The 21,574-nt window shown below is 36.8% G+C and overlaps 1 protein-coding gene across 2 annotated transcripts in view; it reads right to left on the bottom strand.

The window, feature by feature from the left end:
• LOC107221220 (protein vein) overlaps window positions 1-21,574 on the bottom strand; it is a 266,850-nt gene that overhangs the window by 22,518 nt on the left and 222,758 nt on the right. The window contains exon 5 of one of the 2 annotated variants that reach the window (XM_046735604.1): window positions 16,886-16,944. In XM_046735604.1, coding sequence (XP_046591560.1) covers window positions 16,886-16,944 — 59 coding nt within the window. Of the gene's footprint in view, window positions 1-15,595; window positions 16,945-21,574 lie in introns of those variants that run through there. The other variant, XM_046735596.1, reaches the window with a different exon arrangement.

Here is a 21,574-nt window from a genome sequence, read left to right as displayed (position 1 = left end):
AGATTAGGACAACATATTGTTTTTGTTTTGTTTTTTTTTTTTTTTTTCTCACCGAAGTAAGGTCTGAACGTAAGTTTTTCCTTAAATAGAAATCCTCCTCAAGCGTAGGATGGACTGATCCAAATTCCGACGGTCGATAAAGTCGGACAGTCAGAGTGGGGATACCCCTCAAACCTTCTAGAAAAAGGTTTGTGTCTTGGATAAGTCGGTAACTAGATAAGTGTCGGTAACTATATCGGCATCCAGAACCAACTTTGCTATCCTTCGAAGAAACTACAACAAGGATGTTTTTACATGCTATTTAAATGGAAGGTAGTCACATTCTTTGAGACATGTGATTTTAGACTTTCGATAAAAATCCTCACATACTTCGTGAGAATATTTTATCGTATGGCCAAATCTAACGTTTAGTCCTTGTTCTAGCGAGAAAAAAGGATCGCAATGATCAGAAACTGTGTTCCCGCAATAGAATGGTCGGTTAGTTGTAGGTGACTTGGGACGCCCAAGTGACGATTGCGACTGCCTACCGGTAACGATTCGGATCAGGATCATAATCCGTAGGTCTACCCCAGATGTCTGCTCGTTGCACCGGGCTGAGGATAACGCGAGGAAGTGGCGCTGATTAAAACGAGTTGCTCTGTGTGCACTGCTAATGAACCTGCTTCAACCCCGAGCACATAGAACCTGCAAGGGCTTGTAACTGTAATACGATGGACTATATTACCTTGTGTAAGCCATTATATCGGAACCCTTTGGGAAATTGTCTATGGCCTGGCTGCTGGCGCCTCAATCAGCCGTGAAATGTACCCTGATACGCATTACCATAGAGCGCGATGCCGCTATACGCAACCTACTGTGAAACACTCTGACGAACCACTTCCTAATCTGATCATCAATTTAAGACTTCCGACCCTCCGCAAGCTCGGCTCGATTTCATCCTAGATTCAAACCGGATCACAATTCTTGGTAATCACCGAGACCCGTTCCCTTGGGTTACTTCCATAGTTGTAAAAAAGTATCAACCGATTCTACAGGAATTCCTGCTTCTTGTTGAAATACAATTATCATTCATGTATCTACTTCGTGATCGTCGACTGAGTGTATTAATTGTTTGCTTGTGCCGATAGTACCGCCGCTGTAATGACCAAATTATACTTGCAAAGTGGATTATACTGTCGGTGAGTGAGTCTTTGAATCTGTTGTCTTTCAACGTTTTACCGCGTAATCGATAGATTTTTATACTCCAAGGAGCGGCTCCTTTAATACCCGGAAAGTCAGGCCGTTCGAAATTAATTTGAACGAGTTTTGTAAATCGTACTTTTGAGAACTACCAACTTTCAGTGAGTCTGCATAATCGGCTTCTGAACTATGAATTAATAGTATATTGTGCAGTGCGAGCCAAAGAGACGAATATTGCAAATACGCGAGACGAAAAGAGGCCTCCTTTTTGCATTTAGTTTCAATTGTACAAAGTTATTTGCAAAATCTTGTGAATCTTATTGCGAGTCAAATAAATTATAAATTCTCGACATAGTTCTGAAGCTCTTTCTCCATTGAAATACAGACGGTAAGTATACCCCTATTCGCAAAGTTTTGTGACTTCAAAGTTAGATTCGTAATATGTTGGCAATTTCGAAAATCATTTCATGTAATACTGATCGGCTTGATGTGATTTTGAATAATGATAATTATTATTAATTATTAATTATTATTATCATTATTAATAATTAACTTTTTATAATATGAATTATTATTATCAACCTGTTAAACAGTTTGATATATTACCGCCGGAAGTAATTTCATTTTTTTCATTAGTAGGCAGGTGAACGTATTTTGTAAAGTGAGAAAATTTCTTAAAGTTGGTCAGGGCTGATAATGTATCTTAATAATTGAAATAATTTTTGAAGCCAATTTTTTAGTGTAGAGAAACCTCATTGATACGAACGATGTAATTATCGGCTACTTGACGGATCATTTTTTATTCCGTCGTGCGTGCGTGCGTGCGTGTGTTTGTTTTTTCTCTCTCCTTCTCTCTCTCTCTCTCTCTCTCTCTCTCTCTCTCTCTCTCTTTCTTTCTGGAACGGGAGTGATAAATAGCTTCGGAAGCAAACTGTTATTTTTCCCGCAGGGTGTGCAAAAACTGAAAAGATGAACAAAAGACAAGAAAGAAAAAGAAAAGAAAAAAAGCAAACGGCGAGAGAACAAACCGAAATAAAAAATGGAGGATAATCTGGTATATGGATATGCAGATATATAGTTTATCTTTCGGACCATTTGTAAGTGTAACATACATCAACGACCTATGTATGAAATTTGAATTTATGCGACGCCGCCGACGTTATGACTCGACGCTTTTCTCGTTCACTCACGGTCTGTTGGACTTTTACCGAATGCTCTGTTGGATTTTGCAAGTTGGATCGCTAGACCATTATTGGTACATATAGCTCATGGCTGATGGGAAATCCTGCCACGGTGTGTTCGAGCCATGACAACCCGTCGCCGTCGCGACGCTTTACTACGTCGGGCGCCGTCGTAATAATACTCGCGTCGGAGCTGGCGAATTAAACGAGTCTAGCCGATGCATTACACCCTCCAACCCGCCTGTTTCAGTGTTCCGGTATGTCATCCCTCTCGTTATTTCGGTAACGTATGTTCGGGTAATTCGGCCAGAGCGATCGAAATAAACATCGCATAATCATTTCGTGGATACTATAGCACGTTACATTGGAATCCCACCAAAAGGCACCAAGTCATGCATCCGGGCAGGATTTACTGTGTATGACGTTTTTTTTCTGTTCATCTAATTATTCGTAAGGTCTGACAACAAGATATTTTATACGGCTTGAGGTCACATCATTGGGGTTGCTTTTTTTTCAATCGGAATATTTCACAGAAGCAACGCTTCAGAAAATTAGTGATTAATTATTAATTCTAAATTTCGATAAATGTCGAGGATTTTGAATGCGAGATATTATGCTTGAGAATTTGCTTCACATGATTCGAAATCACATGAGGACGTATTAATTCATGTGTGTCGCGTTAATTCAATTGACGATATTTGAAGTCTTCCGAATTTACCTAAATTTTTGTAGGTAGTTATTTGTTGAAACCGTACAATACAATTAAAGAGACTTTAATTCATGTGAAACCGTTGAAAATAAAGTTGAAGTCACTTAAACTTCCTTGACATTAAATGAATTTCTCATGTTATTTCAGTTTATTTAAAGTCATGCCAAGTCATTCTGAGTATTGATCTTTTTTGAGTTCACGAAGTAGGCTGTGTAAAGGGTATTCCACGCGAAACGGGACAGGTTTCGGGAGTCTTCCATAGTTTTGGGTTCTAAATAATAATACTTGACTCCTTGCCAGCAGCGATAGAAGGAATTTTCTTTAGGGTTTTTTTTTTTTGTGTACTAGCGCGAAATTATTGTTTTTCAAAAAATTACTACCACCGAACAAAAAAGAGCTTTCGGCTGAAAATTACACTATACTTTTTTCACAACTTGAACTATGTTCGGTAAAATTTTAAAGTTGCATTGTAGTAGAGTAGATCTTAAAGAAAATCCTATAAATTGGGATAATTTCAAATTAATGAAAAAAATCATCCCACGAAAGGTTTGTTATTTTTGAATCACTACTATTGCTGGACCGATCGAAGCACTTAAATTGACGATAAATAATTGAAACTGCTTTTTTTTGATTCGAAATTCTATGTTTTCAAAACACGTAAAAAGTACGAAGGCTGACTGGCTCTCCGAATCCAAAAAACATGGAATTCTGTCGCGAACCCTTTCAAATTATTAGCATTGAATAATTGAATAATCTGGACATTTTTTCACTATGCTATTTTTTGATCCCAACAGCAGTGATTATCCAAAGTTTAGTATGTACCTGAGATTTCTTCGAAGCATTGTGCTTGATTGATTACTTTAAAGAAAAAAGAGATGGCACATCCTAATGCAACGATGGTCTGATTTAACCAGTCCATTGTTCAGTTTGATAAAGTCGTTCAGATAGCAAAGTCTCAACTACTTCAATCTAGTTCAGAATCACCCTGCTGTGTTTCGTATAAATGAGAACTGAAAATCGATTCTAATTATCATATTTCCCCGTTTACACGCTTGATGAAATTCAATTACACTGTCGAAAAGTATTTCACATCCAGAGTCAGACAATTTTCGAAAATGTTCTTTTCAGGACTTGGTACAGCGCTTGTTCCCACTGCGGGTCCAATGAACAGTGTCGTATTAGCGTATAACGAAAAGTGTCAGCCACTGCGGTACTGATTAACTATTTGTGCAAATGTCACGGTGTGTGAATTTGCACGAATCACGAATATTTGTTGCGATTCCGTAAATATTGAACCGTGAACGGTGTGTAGAAAATTTCAGTGTTGCAAATATTTGCGTTTGAATTAAACGAGCAACGCTATATTGCACAATTCGTTTCAGTCGCTATATTTTCTTGGGAATAGTCTCAGTGAAACGGAATTTCGGTATCGTTTCTTTGAGTTTAATAAGCCCCTCGTAAATCTTCGACGACTCCGTATATTGGAGTAAAAGTTTCCCTTCTACAAGTGTGTAATAAACCGTCATATCTCGTTTTGCCGAAGTGCAGCAGGACGGGAGTTAAGAAACCGTGGCTCTTACGCTTTTGAGCTGCATCGGAGGATACATGGCTGCGTATGTACAACGTGTACATATAATATATGGATGGATCCTTGGGACCGGAATTAAAAGAACTAATACAATTTTTGCGGGTCGACTGCACGGACTTTTCGAAAAATGGTAAGAGAGTGTTCTCTTCTGCACCACTCGGCGGCGCTCCATATCCCGCGGGCTGTGCATTCGTAACGTATTCATGACTCTGCAGTAAAATGTAGACAACTGCGTTGGCGATGTATAATCGCAAGCACCGGGCTTGCAGCTGTACAACGGCACGCGAACCACTCGCTGCTGGGACGACAAAATGCAAAATGAGGAAAATTTGCATTCGAACTGGCGCGCTTTGCGCCCTGCGGACGCCGACGTCCGTTCATTTGATTATGCGAACGTCCGATGCGTCACGGTCTCTGATACAGCATAATTTCACCCCATATATACTTCGACGCAAGCACCATCGTTTACGCAATAGACCTGTGCAACCTGCCTACGTTTTATTTATATGAACCCATTGTAACGCTGCTATTTGATTAGTTTACAGACTGTCTTTACGAAAAATTTTTCCCTATTGATTCAGAGATGGAATTGATTGTGAGATGCATTCGAACCGTTGTATTCGTATCGTGGTAGTCCAAGGCACTGATCTCCTTACTAATTCGATACGAGTTGGCCTATTGAGCCGATTGATTATGGAGGGTAGAGGTAAGGAGGACTACCTCCGTATGTAGAAAGTATTTCTAAAGTAGAGGGAAATCAAGATGGCGTTGCTGCAGAAAAAGTATATTCATTCATTATTTCATGCTGTTTGGTGGACATTTTTTCAATTGAAAACCCACATGGGATACTTCTCTTTGCCTCTATCCTCCATATAATAAATCCTTCGTATCACGTTGTTAACGTTAACACAACCAAAAAAAAAAAAAAACGTTTTGACCGCATTTTGAGGTTGGAGCGTTAATATTAGATGTTCGATAAATACGCGATAAAATTATACGGAAGTAATGGTGAATAAAAATAATTATAATGGAAGGTGCGAGTATTGTAAGAAGCTGCCAACACAAAAAGGAATAACATTTCACAGGTAAGTCCTTTAAAATAAATCGTTTGGAGGTTGAGATCACACTACGATTGTTATCGTGTTATTTGCTCTGATTTGAATCGTGAAATTTGTATATAAGTAATCAGTTTTAGTTTCGGCAGCTGCTATTCTCTGTTTACTGAAGGAGAAATATCTCATAATATGTACGTTACATGTTTAAAAAAAGTTGCAAATTGCTTCCACGGGATCCCGCATGATGTTCAAAGTCCTCTCCAGGAGGGAAAAACAAATTGATCTGTAACCTTTCTTTTTTTCTTATATTGCCAAATAATATCTTTCCATAGCGATATGATTATTTAGAATTTTCTTACAGAGATTCAAACATGTTCCAACTTGGCGACATGTTCCATAAAAATTAAAAATTTCGACTTTCGCGATTCTTAGTTGAACACCGTTTGAAGCAGGTATCAACCTATGTAGAATATTTTGCAAAACTGAATAGAACTTTGATGGAACAACATGGATGCACGCGTTATTATGTGCATGGGTCAACAGGGTGATGGATCGTAATTCAGTCGAAACGTCCGTAGACTAAACATGTTACTGGGAATGCTTGATTAGAGGGAAACGAGTTAAACACTGAACTCCGCGAAACAGTCCATACGTGGCTCCATGCATTACGAGTAATTGAAAAGCGTAAAAACATTGATTACAAACCGATGACCGATCACAAAATGCACTTGTATGATGATACGATAAATTACCCACCGAATCAGAATTGAGAGTCACAACTACGTTTGAATACAAACCCGTTGCGTGAATGTTGTGGCTTTCATTTGTAAATGAACCAGTTATAGCAAAATCTCTGATAATGAAGTGAAATTCAAAAAAATGCGGCAAGCTTTGGGTGTGGTAATTTTTTTAATTCGTACAAAGTTTCACGAGCGAGTTTTAAAAAAATCTGATGTTTTTGGAAGATTTCAAAAAAAAGCTCCGGTCATCGAGTAAGGGCAAAGTGAAATAGAAAACATACAAACAAACAAAGATCAAACCGAAAGCCTGTGCAATGCATCGCCCTCGCAATCAGTGCAGCGAAGTTCGGGTGTACTTGACGCGGTATTTTTCTTGGGAAAAGTCAAACATCGCCCGGATCCTGAGTGGTCACGGTTCGAGTTTCGGATAGGATCACCCTCCCATGCGGCCTCTCTTTCCGCACCTAGCACCGTGATGATCGTGAAGAACTGAGAGTTGACTTATGAGTGCCGGAAGTTTATCGACAAGTTTCTATCTCGTCAACGAAAAGACGAGTTAGTTCAGAGTTTTCGCGGTTAGTTCAAGTTAGGACTCTCTGTGTGCATACGCTACGGTATATGTGTATACCCAATGTCAGGTGTGTATCTGGGTAGTTGGTTTCGTACTTTCGAACGAACCACAAAAAGCTTTTATAATTTCTTCTCACAGGAGATCCCGATTCCCATTCCACAAATATCGGCGAGAAAGAGAACCATAATCAAAGATGGCGATGAGAAGAGTGATCAGCTGATCGTTGGCCCGAATAAACTGGTTGATTCTACGAGTACGAATGGACAGAAAAGTTTTTGCAAGCTGTTAGGGTTCTGTTTTGATGAATCAAGTGAATATGTAGCGATAAAATACGATTTTCATAATGAAATGCGATGTTTGCAAGGCAACAGATATTAAATTCTCTGCCAACATATGGCGCCTCTTTATATTGCGTTTATATTCGCGTAATGTTGATTTTCTGTGCTGTGAAGTAAACTGCATTTAGATTATGCGAGACATGTGATTTCATTGTACACGTTTAGAGTACAAGTATTACAATATCAATCATTATAATTTGTTAGGAATACATCGCCATGCTCCTCGGACATGCTCGGTGACCTAAGGGCTTGTATACTTTTGTAGTTTTTGTTTTAAGATTGATATTAAAAATCTTACAGTGTATATATTATATGGTACAAAATAAAAATGTAAACTGAAAAAACTAATATGAAGTATAAATGTTGATCTGAATTTAGTGATGATTTTATGTAGTTTCTCTACGTGGCAGTGATGAAGAATTGAAAAAGTTATGAAGAAATACACAATAGACATTCTCACAACAAATGTAGGATTTGTTATACAGACATAAAGACGATTTTTCAAATTCTAAGTTCTTACAATTTTCTACGACGAGGTTGTTATACACATTTTGCTGTTTCGTATCGGATGTTACATGTTACGGTAGATGGAATGTCGCATGCGGTTAATCTGAATATGACGTGAAAATAGTCTGGATGTAGTTCTAACTTGGCAGTTAAAAGGTCTGATCTAGTGAACAGTAAGATTAAAGATAATCAAATGAAAACGTGAAATTTTGCTTTCATTGAATTTCTAAAAATCAATCAATGCGCCAGTTTAACGAGTTTTCAATTCACATGGTTATCAGTCACGTTACATTACAATGATGGTAAAATTATTGAATATTATCAGCCTCAAATCGGTATTCAACCTTTGAACAATAAACGCAAACTGCAGACGTGAGAGGGAAGAGGAAAAAGTAAAAACAACAATTTTACCGAATGGTCTGGAATCGCACGTGACACTTCGGAATTATTCAGATAACGGTCGCGTGATGGGACACGACAAACTAAGAATGTTCGAAATCATGGATCCATTTTTCTTGCCGTGATTTATCGGTAATCGATTAGATCGCTAATAAGTCCGTTACCTATTCAAGTGGTAATCGCATTGCGAATGTGAGGCGCATTGAAAATTCTCTCTGATGTTCACAGTCAGTACTGTAGATCAAATATCACTTGTCACAGCCCGATGCAACGCGTTATCATAGATCATTCTATATGCGCGAATTATTTAATCGCCGTAACTCGTTCAAAAGAAAAATTTGCATGTCATCCTCTATGCTCGCGAAACAAAATTATGAATTTTACAGTTCATTCGAATTTATTATACGCTTTGGTTTCTACCGTAATGACAGATGATGGAAAGATATTCCGTGTATTTGATTGACTCGAATCACAACGCGGCATTGAACGAAAAATAAAACAAGATCAAATTGTGAAACTATCAAAAAATTCATTTAGTAGAACCAAAAATTTATTTGTTCCAATTGAATCTCGTTTCGTCATCCATATTGGTACGAAGTAAATTCAATTTAATAAATGAAATATAATCACTTCTTTCGCCTGTTGAAATTGGAAACTGATTCGTTCAAAATAAATAAATATATTTGCAGTCGGGCGATGAGAATAAAATAAGAAATGGCAAAACAATGCGGCGGTTTTTGAAAAATGAAGATAGAGATGAAATGAGGCGTGGAAAGATTATGTTATACACCGGATGGGATTTTCGTGATCTTGAAAGTTACTGATATAGGTTGGTTCTAGTGAGCATGCGATTAGTCGAGGCTATTCTCTTTTCTAATAAAAGAAAAACTTTTCGTAACTTCTCGTAAACTTTTGCTGACCCTTCTCATCGTCGCATTCTGCCGATTTCGCGATTTGCTTCTAAGGAGGAAAACTTTTCTCGCGGGCTGTGTTGGAGGAAGGAAGCGAGAAAGCAAGAATTGAAGAGAGAAAAGATCACACACACACGCAAAAATAATCCTCTGGTCAAACTTTTGCCCGATCGACATGGTCGCTGATCGTATGATATAAAACCCTGACTTTTGCAGAGATGTTCGCATACTAGGGTCAAACCATTGTTCAATCAACCAAACGAGGGTGATTCAAATTCCATCCAAATGTCCTATCTCAAGTCGGAATTCAAGCTCGAACTCATTTGCCGATTAATTTTAGATTTAATATTGAAGAGAATATTAGATAATCGTGCTGCTGATGTCATGCCAGCTTAGTTAAGGATTTATGGCTTGCTCACCGGGATGGGAATCATAACAAGTTTTATATTTTATATAGCACCCTCAATCTTTTTTTTCATCAACACGACTCTTTAATACGACTCTTTAATAAGCGTTCCTTCAGGGAACACCTACACAGTAAAAAAAGTAGGGGACAAAAAAAGGTAGAAAAGAAAATTACTCCCGTAGTTAAGTGTAATAATATTGTACTTTTCTTTGTCCAATGAGAGTTTTTCTGTCCCTGTGGACTCGACCTTCCACCACTTTCGCCATGAGGCTGAAATTCGAAATTTTTGTACAGGTTGCAGCGTGTGAGTAAACGTGATATGTGAAATTTCTCTGTTTACTAATTATTTGTTGCGACTCAAAATTTTCGGCCATTTTTTATATTTCGATTTATTGAGGGCTGAATATATATGTTATTGCATTCGAGTTAAGGATTATGCTGTTCAATAATTTACAAGTCAGTTTGTACGAAAACATACGTGTATGGATTTTCATCCTCTCTGCAACCCTCTTAATCACCCATTCATCTTAAAAACAAATAATGGGTATATGGAGTTTATCATTGTATGACTATAAAAACACAGGAGGAAACTGTTTTATCGACGGATGAACCTCCATTACTCGATATGCTCATCATGACAGTTATATCGGTGCTTTCGAATCCCTCTAAATCCGAACAGATATTGCAAAAATTCATATTCAAATGATGCATCAAAAGGACTGAGCAACGTTCCAAATGAATACCAGGAACAGAGATTTAATAACGGAGCATTTACACGGGTAAATTTATCCAATGGTTGCATTTACGTAGTTAAAACCCAAATCGGAGATAAACGCGAGTGGCAGGCATTTTCGGGTTCAGATTGACAATGAGCAGAATTTCGACCGATCCGGATTAATAACGACTTTGCACAAGGCATATTATACGACTGTATACTTCAAAGAATGTTCTAAAATTAGAGCAACTTGGGGAGTTTTGACGTCACCGTGATTATTGAATGAAGAATCGAACTTTTTATTCATTTCATTACGAAATAGTCATAAATTGAATACTTAATCATTCGTCATGTTCGTACGCTACGAAAATCTCTTCAAACATATAAATGAACAGAAAATACTAAAATCACAAACAAAAGCCTAGATATCGATGCTTCGTTTTTTAACAGTTAAAAAATGGTTGAAAATATAGTTTATTAGACGATAAAATACGATAACTTACGACTGTCTCGTAATAAAAAGTATCGATTTTTGGCCAATCAGCCTTCGTAATCATTAAATATATTCGGATCACTCGGAGTCTTCACCGTTCTCTATTGATTAATAAAACGCGACATAAATGCTCGATACGAATTTTTCTGATTCCGGATTCCGACCTGCACCAGCAGCGCAACAGTAAACTGATTTTAAGGCCTGGAGGTAGAGCCGTTGTAACATCCGACGCCTAATGACTGACCACCGCCGTCACACGGGTTGCTTTTTGGCTGGTTACACGTTCAACGCCTCGCTGCGATTGATTCCTTTTCGATAATTACGCGTTTGATTGATTGTTTACCGTTGAACCAGATGACAGCGTCACGTCGTTCACAGTTCACACCGCAGGCTTGGAAAGTGGTGATTGACCGCACTTCTGGCTCTCGGATTCTTTGACGCGGGAGTGGAGAGTGATAAATATCCCGCCTGAATTGACGGCGCGCGTACAGAGTGCAGATCATAAATTTTTATCAACGTTTGCCGGTTTTTTTTTTTTTTTTTGTTTTTTTTTTTCTCTTCTTCTTTTTTCGGTTGCCTCCTCAACCGCGCGCGATACGGTTTTATCACTGCGTCGCGGACGCTGAGCCGCGGACCCTTGTTAGAAAGAAAAGTGGACCTTGCTTTGGCGCCGAGGGCTGGTGCCCATTAATCACGCTTAAATGAGGCAATTTAACGATAATTAACTGCGAGTGAGAAAAGTTGTTTCCATGGTGAAATATATACATATTCGGTTTCTCTTTTTTTTCCATTTTTTTGTTTTTTTTTCGTCATTAGTTTCAAAAGTAGAAGAAATAAAATAAGTATGGAAAGGAAAAAACAAATAGCAAAGAGGGACGGACAGAAATGCTACACGGAAGTATCATCTTGCTGTGACTGTATTGACACTAAAATTTGCTGGTCCAAGTGTATTTATTCTTTTCGTGTAGTTTTACTCACATCGCGAAACGTGTTATACCGGGACAATCTCTTGAAACTTGAAAATCAACCGCGCATGCGCGAGTTTTATCGGCTTGCAAACTCTATTTCTGGCGGCGATGTAGTTGATACGAATTTTCGAGGTTAGAATATCAAATAATTCAGGTGGTGACTCGAAAAGGTTTGGGAAGCATTTGTTATTGGATCGGAAAGTTGATTCTTCAAAGAACGGTCGGAACTTAATGCTTATGCTCTTTGAAAATTCAAACGTACACAAAATGTGTACGTTGGCCCCCCTGCATCGCAGACAATAATATCGCTGCGGGAAGATTTCGCCGACCAATGAGCTTGAATTATTTGGCGCATGCGCGGTTGATTTTCAAGTTTCAAGAGATCGTACCGATATGTGTAATACAATACACGTGTCGAAGGCTTCGTTCCTTTGTACGTTCGTAACAGATAAGGTCAAATACCAGTGAATTGATTTCACATGAAACTTGGATCTATCTTCCGCGTTTTATGTATGTTGCACCATTTTATTCAGACGGAAAAATCAGGGAATCACGACAAATACATAGACCTACACCTTCGAGCTTGAAAGTCCTAAAAATTACCGCGAGATGGCATTACCTTACTCGTGTGATCAGTGTGCGACAGTTTTCCTAGATGGCGTTGTTTCGCCCGTTTTACCAACCGTTGCCAAGTAAGCCAGACGGCGCTGCACGCTTAGCCTAACAAATCATTTATGCAAATGTATGATACGTCCGATTGGCAAGCACAATTCAATTTGGTATACACGGGTCGAAAAAATGTGTCGACGATGATTGGTTACGTCGTTACATGAACTAAAATATTATATGCATAATACAAGCGGCCTGAAATTGTCGAATAATCTTCAACGAAAAGTTCGAAAATGCGCGGAGCAAAAGCGTGCAATTTCAACACTGGAATCTATCACCTGACTTCAGGGTGATATTTAGCAGATCGAGTTATTGAACATTGGGTAGCTTTGCGGCGAGTCTCAGGTCTTGGGTGGGTCAAATCTTTCTTTATATTTGGCGAAAGTCCACGACCGAAGTGTTTCGGGATTTTCCAAAACTTATCGCTCCTCGGCATTCATATTAATGCACATCGAGGTGGAAGGGAGAGGCAGCCGCTTGACTTTTGCTCGACGTGAAAAGTTGGGAAAGCTTTTTTCCGGATGGGAAAGAGGCAGCGGCCATAATCCGTTAGCTTTAAGACCGGCAACCGTTATATTTCGTTTTCCAATCTCCGAAAAGCTCCAAAGCTTACTGCCGAACTTTGATTAGAGACGTAATAAGAGAAATATACTTTTTTCAGCTGGTTTTATATCGACTGAACGCGCGTCTTTTACGAGGTGGTCACGGTGTTTTATGAGAACGTTTTATTGCGGCTAACGTTATAGGACGGCATGGCACACGAGGTAGGTAGTTGTATCTATACCTATACGCGCGATATCATCCATGTAGAAATGTTATGTTTCCCTGGCGGTAATTGAAAAAAAAAAAGGAAAGAATTACGATATGAAAGTATAACCGTCCACTAATTTCGGTTGAAGAAATCTACCCCGCATACGTCACCAGCGTCACAAATATTATATTATTTACTTAGGTATCGCAACTGTGAGAAATTGCCACGTTAGCAATAACTGGGAACCTGACTGTATGACGCAGTGAATTCTTTGACGTTTTTATCGATTTCGCCAAGATTTCACACCGTAAATTGCTTCTGAGATTTTGATAATCGTGAATATAACGTTGATAATTCTCGAAACGCAAAACGTTAACGCATTAGAAGTAATAATAATAACAACAATCGAGGAATATAAATGAAAGGGGACATGAAAAATGAAAAATGAAAGGACGGAAAGAGATTTTAAACGAATTTAAACGTTGTTTTCCTTTTGCTCGTAGTTGGACAGTCTGAAATGTGTCACCGGGGAACTTTGTCCGTCAATTCGTTGGAGGGTTATTAATTTTGATTAGTATGTGAAATTGGAGTGATTAATTGTATGATGTATTATTACAAAGACGGTATTGAATAAAGATAAATAAATGAAAAAAATTACCTACCTTGCAAAAGATGAGCAAATAAATATAAAGAGAATGTAAATCCAAACACCAGGAACCCAGGTCAGGTTGTATAATGATATTGTACGTATAAAATATAGAAAAAGAATGATAAAGAGGAAAATCGTTTGTTTTGAAAATAATTACACAGGCTATCATTACGAGTTTACCTACCAAAATCCTTCATTTGTTGTGAGCGAATGATTCGTGTGTGTATCTCGGCGTGTCACAATTATATACATTAATAGATAAACATAGGTAGATAGTATAACCATTAACCATATAATAATGAATAAATAATTGTAATATTTGAATTTCGAAACGTTTAATAAATGAAAAATAAATAATAAATATGACAAGGACAACACAAGGTAAACAACAAAAGTGTTTGCCGAGGTGAAGATATGACGTTTAATCAATAATTAATAAAATAATGAATTAAATAAATAAATTAAGAAATTCCCTTCTTCGATTGCTTCTTACTTCTTTCGTTCTTTGTCTTTGTGTGAGTTCTTTTCTTTTTTTCCCTTCTTTTTTTGTGTTTCTTTTTTCCACCGGTTTTTATACACATATTTATATATATACATATATGTATAGGATTCTTTGTATTCGTGTGTATATATCTATATATAAATATATATGATATAATGTAAAACGTAAAAGAGGGTCCCGAGACTGGCGGAGCACAGCGCGTGTATCCCTTGCAGATATTGGACATCTATTAAGAGGTCTCCAAACAGAATGCTATATATTATGTATTATACCTTTTTCACACACGTGACCGAGTTGCGAAAAGCTCGACCGAATTGCAGCCGGTGTTGATTTACGATACACAAATCCTACAACAGGTCGCGTTCTTAATTTTTTATTTTTTTTTTTTCTCTTCACTTTCACTCCGCGTCGAACTATCGCATCGTCAAAAGCTATTCGGCATCACGTATATTTTTACAACAGAACTATGATAGCGGTACCGCGTATATTTTGCGCATCAATTCTAGTCAAATGAAAAACAAAAACAGATTGTTCAGAAACCCCTCAACTCTGTATACCAGTTTTCTTTTTTCGTATTTCCTATTTATACATATCCATTCTGTTTAACTATACCTTAAACCTCTGCCGTTTTGGCTAGCCTACAATAATTATTACTTTAATTTATTTTACACTATTATTAGTAATAATTATGATTATCTTGATTATTGTTATTATTATTGTTGTTGTTATTAATATTATTATTAATATTATTATCGATATTATTATTATTATTATTATTATTATTATTATTATTATGATTATTAATATTATTATTAATATTATTATTATTATTAATATTATTATTAATATTATTGTCATTACGATTATGATTACTATTATTATCATAGATGTTGGTGTTTTTGTTGTTATTACTACTATTATCATTATCATTATTATGATTGTTATCATTATCGTTATTATGATTCTTAGTGTTATTGTTATTATTATTATTAATGTTCTTGTTGTTGTTGTTGTTGTTGTCGTTGGTGCTGCTACTTCTGCTTTTGTGTTCATCATCATTATCATTATTATTACCATTATTACTGTTATTGATGTTGTTGTTATTATTATTACTATTATTAATATTATTGCTATTCTTACTGTTATTACTATTTTTACTATTGATATTATTATAATTGTTATTATTTTTGTTGTTATTACTACTACTACACTACTACTACTACTACTACTACTACTACTACTACTACTACTACTACTACTGCTGCTGCTACTAATAATAATCTTATTATTATTATTATTATTATTATTATTATTATTATTATTATTATTATTATTATAATCATTATCATCATCATTTTTATTTCTTTATTTTGCCCAGTGAATCTTTACGCGCTTTGTCTGGCATTCGTCTTAAGCTTGACAGTTTTCGTATGCAGTGATTAGAGAACAAATAATTAAAATTAAACATTGCAAGATTATAAGATTTTTCCCAATTCCAATTCCTAGCTTGTAACTTTACCGTAAAAACGTTCTTACCATGCTCGTTATATTTTCGTTCTGTCTCTCATCTCAAAAATTATCAGTCTGCCGCGTAATGGATCTTTCAACGCGATGTAGAAATCCATAAATTATATATATCCTATATATATATATAGCAATCTTCCGTGGATGTGAAGTATATTTGCGTTTAATCTTACAATTAAGATAGTCGCCGTTCCTGATTTTATATTTTTTCGTTTATTGTTATTTGTTTCCTTTCTTGATTGTTTTAGACCAAACCGAACGATTGTTGATATTTCGTTGATGATAAAAATTATGCGCGATATTCACCCAGGCACCGGGGGCGGTGAGGGGCGGATCGGGGGGGGGGGGGGGGGGAGAAACAGGCGCGGACGGTGAGGGGGGGAAAGGGGGGAGGAGGGGTTCTTTGGTATGTTCGCTATAGAAGTAATAAAAAAATAAGACCCACGCAGATTTTCAAACGGGCCGTCGCGTCGTTCGCTGCAGTTATCGGTAAATTAACAATCGATCCTTGCACAATTGCCGCGTTATAATTCGGTGTAGAAATATATTGTATAGTGAAAAGTGCAGCAGCATCGTGTAAGGAATTGAAACAATGTTAAGAACTTGTATCGAATCAATCGTTATAAGTGTATTATAGAGTAAGGTTGTCGTTAAATCGCGCGTGATGAGATTTTCTTATTCTTCTCTGTCGTCGACGTCGTTTGATTTTATCCTGTTATCAATCGATTTATCGACATTATTATACATGTAACATTTCGCTAAAATAATCTTATTAATTTCTCTCTGATTTAACTCTCTCTTGCGAGAGAGTCCGACAACGCGGGCTACCCGTTTTTACAGAGTCGTCGTTATATTATCCTAATTCGCGTTTCGGTTTACTAATTGCAGTTGGGAGGGAGGAAAAGCAGTTCGTGCATGGGCCTCAATAAATTTACGACTTATCGGACCCCGACACTTTATCGCTAGCAGTAGTACGAGGTTGAGAGCCCGAGCTTGCAGGAAAATGGTCCTCTGTGACGGTTGTACGCACTTCCGGTGCTTGTTACATCCTTGTTCTCGCACCGGAGGCCCGTGAAACCCTCGGCACACCTGAAACCAAACAAAGTATTCCGTCAGATAAGGATCTTTTTTTCCAACATAAAATTCATTCTACGTACTATCCGCGATGAAAGTCGCTTTAAAGATTCTGGTTGACCAAAAGTCGGCACTTGTTGTCGATTTTTAACACGAGATTCTCGTGTATTGAATACTTCTTGAATTATTACGTTCGTGAGCTACGAGGATATCTTTAGAAATATAGTAATTAAAAGTGAAAGATTAAATATCAATGCTTAATTTCAAATTGCTTACAAGAGGTTAAAAATCTGGGACATTTATTCGGTTTCGCTTCACGAAAACTCATTTTATTCGAAAGAATCTTTTTTAAAAATTCATTGAAACATTTTGTTCTGTATCGTGTTGGCATTGTTGAATATTAAATATCATAACATTTCACCGATTCGATTATAATCAACAAATAGCAGTATTGATTCGATTACCGAAAAAAAGAAAATCTGTTTCCGTGACTTGGTGAAAAAAAAAAGAAAAGTCTTTTGAATGAAATCAACCGAATCTGGTAAATTTTTAACCTTTGGTACAATTTGAAATGCGTATCGTTTCAAGAAAATCGTTTTCTCCCATCTCAATATGTTACTCTTTTTGAATAGTAATAATAAAGTTTTTCGAAGTCGGTTATAAGCACGGAAAAAATTATTCGTACTTGTGTAACTGATGAAATATTGCGTATTGTTTTCCGACCGAGTATTTAATTCGAGATTTTTCCAAGTTGCTTGGAAAATTGGCGTTCTCCGTGAGCTCGGAAACCGGCGTTAAAAAAACGGTTTCAGCAAGTAAAACCACAGCTGATGAAAAAAAATATTGAAAAAATATCAGTCCATTTTGAAGTTAAATTTAATATATAAACGAAAATGGGAACAAATGCAATACAGTCGGACGTATAGACGTCGGCCGAATTGTCATGGAATGCCCCTTGTGTATATTATACGCGTATAATTAAACTTTGCAAGCTCGGCAGATTTTTTTCGGAGCATCAAATAACTCGGTGAAATTTATATCGGCCATAGTTCATGCGAACGTCAAAAAAGCAACAAGAGAAAAAGAGAGAGAAAAAAAAGATCTGTTTACTCAGATGATGAACTGTACAAAACTAGCGTGCGGCGATAAAAATGATTTAGTCGTTCAGACATGATAATGTATATAACGGGATGGCGTTTCACGTTGGTGAAACGTTTCAGAGGGAGTCAAATCGCCGCCATCGTTGGCTCGTGGAAATCAAACAGTAAGCATTACTTACAACATTACTACCGAAGCTTTTGCCGTCGTGCTTTCAGGCGGGCGGAAAAATTGACGTGAAAGAGCCTAACGGCATAAAAAATGATTTCGTGAGGTTATCGAGGCGGAAGAGTCCGATGGAAAGATCGATCGTTATTAGCGTTGTTTAACCGCGACCCCCGACCAAGTTGGCCAAATAATGGCGATATTGTGACTTTTATTGTTACACGGTGGATGTGCCGCAGATTAATCACATTGAATAATGACGAATAAATCGCTTCGTCATTTTTTCATTCTAGGTATTTTCCAACGCTGAGTGCTTTTTCGAATCGTCGTCGCTTCGAAAACAATAGGCCGCAGACTTTCTTCAAGCTGTATGAAAGTTTGTTGCTTATAATCGTTCTCTTGCTTCACACCGTACTTGAACTACGTCGTCGAAATTGACAAGCTTTCGAAATTTCTTCTCCAAGAAATGGTGACCACAAAAACTTGTGAATTTGGTCATTTTGTAGAATTTTATAAGCGAACGTTTTTGTCGGCTGGTGTCTTCTAGAATTTTTCAAATCTACCATTGCATTAAAGAGGAATCCTGAATCTTGTTAATCCTTGGATAGTTAAAATTATCAATTTTCATGTTTTTGAGGAATAGAAACTCGGACGTCAAATCCAAAATATTTCAGATCACGTATAAAAATTAGAGTTTCTTATTCATCCCCTTGATCATTTGACACTTTTACTGACTTACACACGTCATATCTTTTTAACACGTGTATAGATGATGCGTTTTTTTACAAAAGTCCGGGATCAAATCACATTAATTAATAAATTGAGAATTGTATGCAATCAGGAAATTAATACAATATGTATATTTTTTGCGATACATTTATAATATACTATTAATTAGTATAAAAGTTTGAAAATCACTTTTCCGCCCGGTCTTGATTTTTATTGTTCATCGCTCGTGAAAAGATTACTTTTGTCCCTGATTTTAGATGAAGAAAAAAAGAACCCACAAATCGTGCATGTGTTATAAAAAGGAAATTGACCGTCGAGAATTGCAATCTTTTTCGTGCTGCTAGCAGTAAATAAGCATCAAATACACAGTAACTTGTGATTTATTTATATTTCCTAGTGAATCTTACAAAGTTAAAGTTCTTCAAGTAATTGCAACGGCGAATGAATAATGATTACAATTTTAAACGTGATTTGCGGCAGCGAAACATTTTTCTCCGTGTATAATTCCAACGAAAGTCGTGTTTGGAGGACGAGAAGAATAATTTATAATGAGACTTTCTCTTGAGACCAGAGAGATGTGGAGTTGAAAAGTCGGAACGAGTTTAAGGGTGGCAATTGGCCAGTCGTATTATCGCCTGATGGGGGTAGAAAAGCTGCGATTGGGCCGCGGAGAAACGATTGTTTTCAATTCTCTGAATAGCCTTCGATATTTGTCGGTTAAATAAAATAAACGGCGCTTTAATTGAATAACGCTAATCATTGCCTGCATACCATTGTTTGATTTTCAATTTAGCCACGCGTTGTCGAAGCAATAATATGTAAAAAAAACATACAAAGATCTCGAAGTGAAATGATTTGTGATTTTGCAGAAGAACATTTGACCACATAGGTTCTTGATTCTTAGAATGTTCGCTTCAAGAGCTTGCGTGAGAAAATAATGAAAACACGTGTAAGGTAGTCGGATAAAATATAATATTTCTACAAATTATGTTTGTCTCGAAATACGAACCGCGGCTTCGTGAATATAAGTAAATAACCCAAGGTATAAACTTTATGCCAAAAGACACTTCGAGCAACGTCCAACGTTGACGAAAATAGTTTGTTCGTACTTCTTTGGTTAAAACTATGGGTTACCAACAATAACAGGGTTCGTACGCTTTTTGGAACCCGAAATTCCCTGACTATTCCAGATGTTCCAGCCTGAGAATAGGATTTTTTTCAGTAACCTTCCAAGAAATATGCCGCTGATTAATGACAATTTTTTTGCACATCAACATGTACTAATACCTTCACTATTACCTAGTAATTAATTTACCGTCCGACTACTAATTTACAAACAACATCCAGCGATTTTCAGTAAGAAAAAAAACGAATGGAGGTTCGATATCAAGTAACGTACGTGTAAGAACGAGTTTATTTCTTCAAGAAACTTGAAATTCCAGTCTTATTTTCGAAATTCCCTGACTTTTCCCTGCTGTAAGAAACTCCTCGAGTTTTCCCGGTTTTCCAGGTTTTCCCTCTGCGTACGAACCCTGAATAAGTGCAGCTCGGTCATCGGCTAAGCTTGCAACTCGGCGTGCACTTTCACCGAAACCGAGAGCTGCCCGAGCCGGCGACAAAGTGAAATTACCACCAGCCGAAATAAATGTATACGACAACGGCAATACGCCCTGAGATATTACTTAGGAAAACAACGGCAATTTTCTTCCTGAATTATTATTATAATTCCCAGTGTCACACGACGCTAGTTTGCCGCCTCGCCTCGCCGCCTCAACACATTTATCCTGCCGCTGTACACCGAATTGTTACTTAATTGATACAAACTGCATCACGTTGAGTTTGCTACCGAGGTGGAGAGCTCGATTCGCTTTACGCAGGCCGGTGTGAAAACAAATGAAATGATAAAAACGATTAAAAAACAAAATAAAAAAAATTTGATATTTCGGTGAAAAGACCCCTTCTGAATTTTTTCGGTTTCATCAACTCACAATCAATCGTTTCGTTTTTAATTAGTTGCTTTATTTTGAAAACCACGGCCATTGAACGAATGGATTTACAAGAAGCATTTCTATCATTTTACGTAGAAATTTTTAAGCAATTTTCCTTGTCATTTATCATTCTCGTGTACTTATTTAGTTACTCATCTACATCTTTAACATTTTTAATTATTCGTTTCTAAATGTCTTCTGAGTGTAATGTTCAAATACTTGCGGTATGTCCTTATTTTATGTTATTTATACTCTGTTCTGTCGTTCGCCAATGTCGTTTTTATATATTTATTTTTACACCTGACCAATTGAATCGATTTACCAATTTTTTCTGTTAGGATTAATGTCATGCTACTTTTATCTATTCTCTTATATTTTTGCTCGTGTTCTAACCTCTTTACGTATTTATTTATTTATTTGTTAAATTTTTTAACTCAATATTTTTTTTTTCATCTTATTATTCTGTCCTTATTTCTACTCTTTTTTGGTCTATTTACCTTTATCTATTTTTCATCTCCTTCTCTAGTCGTTATTTTTCATTATTTTTAACCTTAATCTTAATACATGTTAATTTGTTGATAGTTTTATTGTGTTCAATGTTTATGCATATGTTTATGCTGCCTGAGGGGACTTGTCTCGGGGCAAATAAACGTATCTATCTATCT

Source organism: Neodiprion lecontei, chromosome 1 (assembly GCF_021901455.1).
Source record: "Neodiprion lecontei isolate iyNeoLeco1 chromosome 1, iyNeoLeco1.1, whole genome shotgun sequence".
Lineage (NCBI taxonomy): Eukaryota > Metazoa > Arthropoda > Insecta > Hymenoptera > Diprionidae > Neodiprion > Neodiprion lecontei.
Note: the sequence above shows the minus strand (reverse complement) of the source record. Positions and strands in the feature narration are given on the sequence as shown.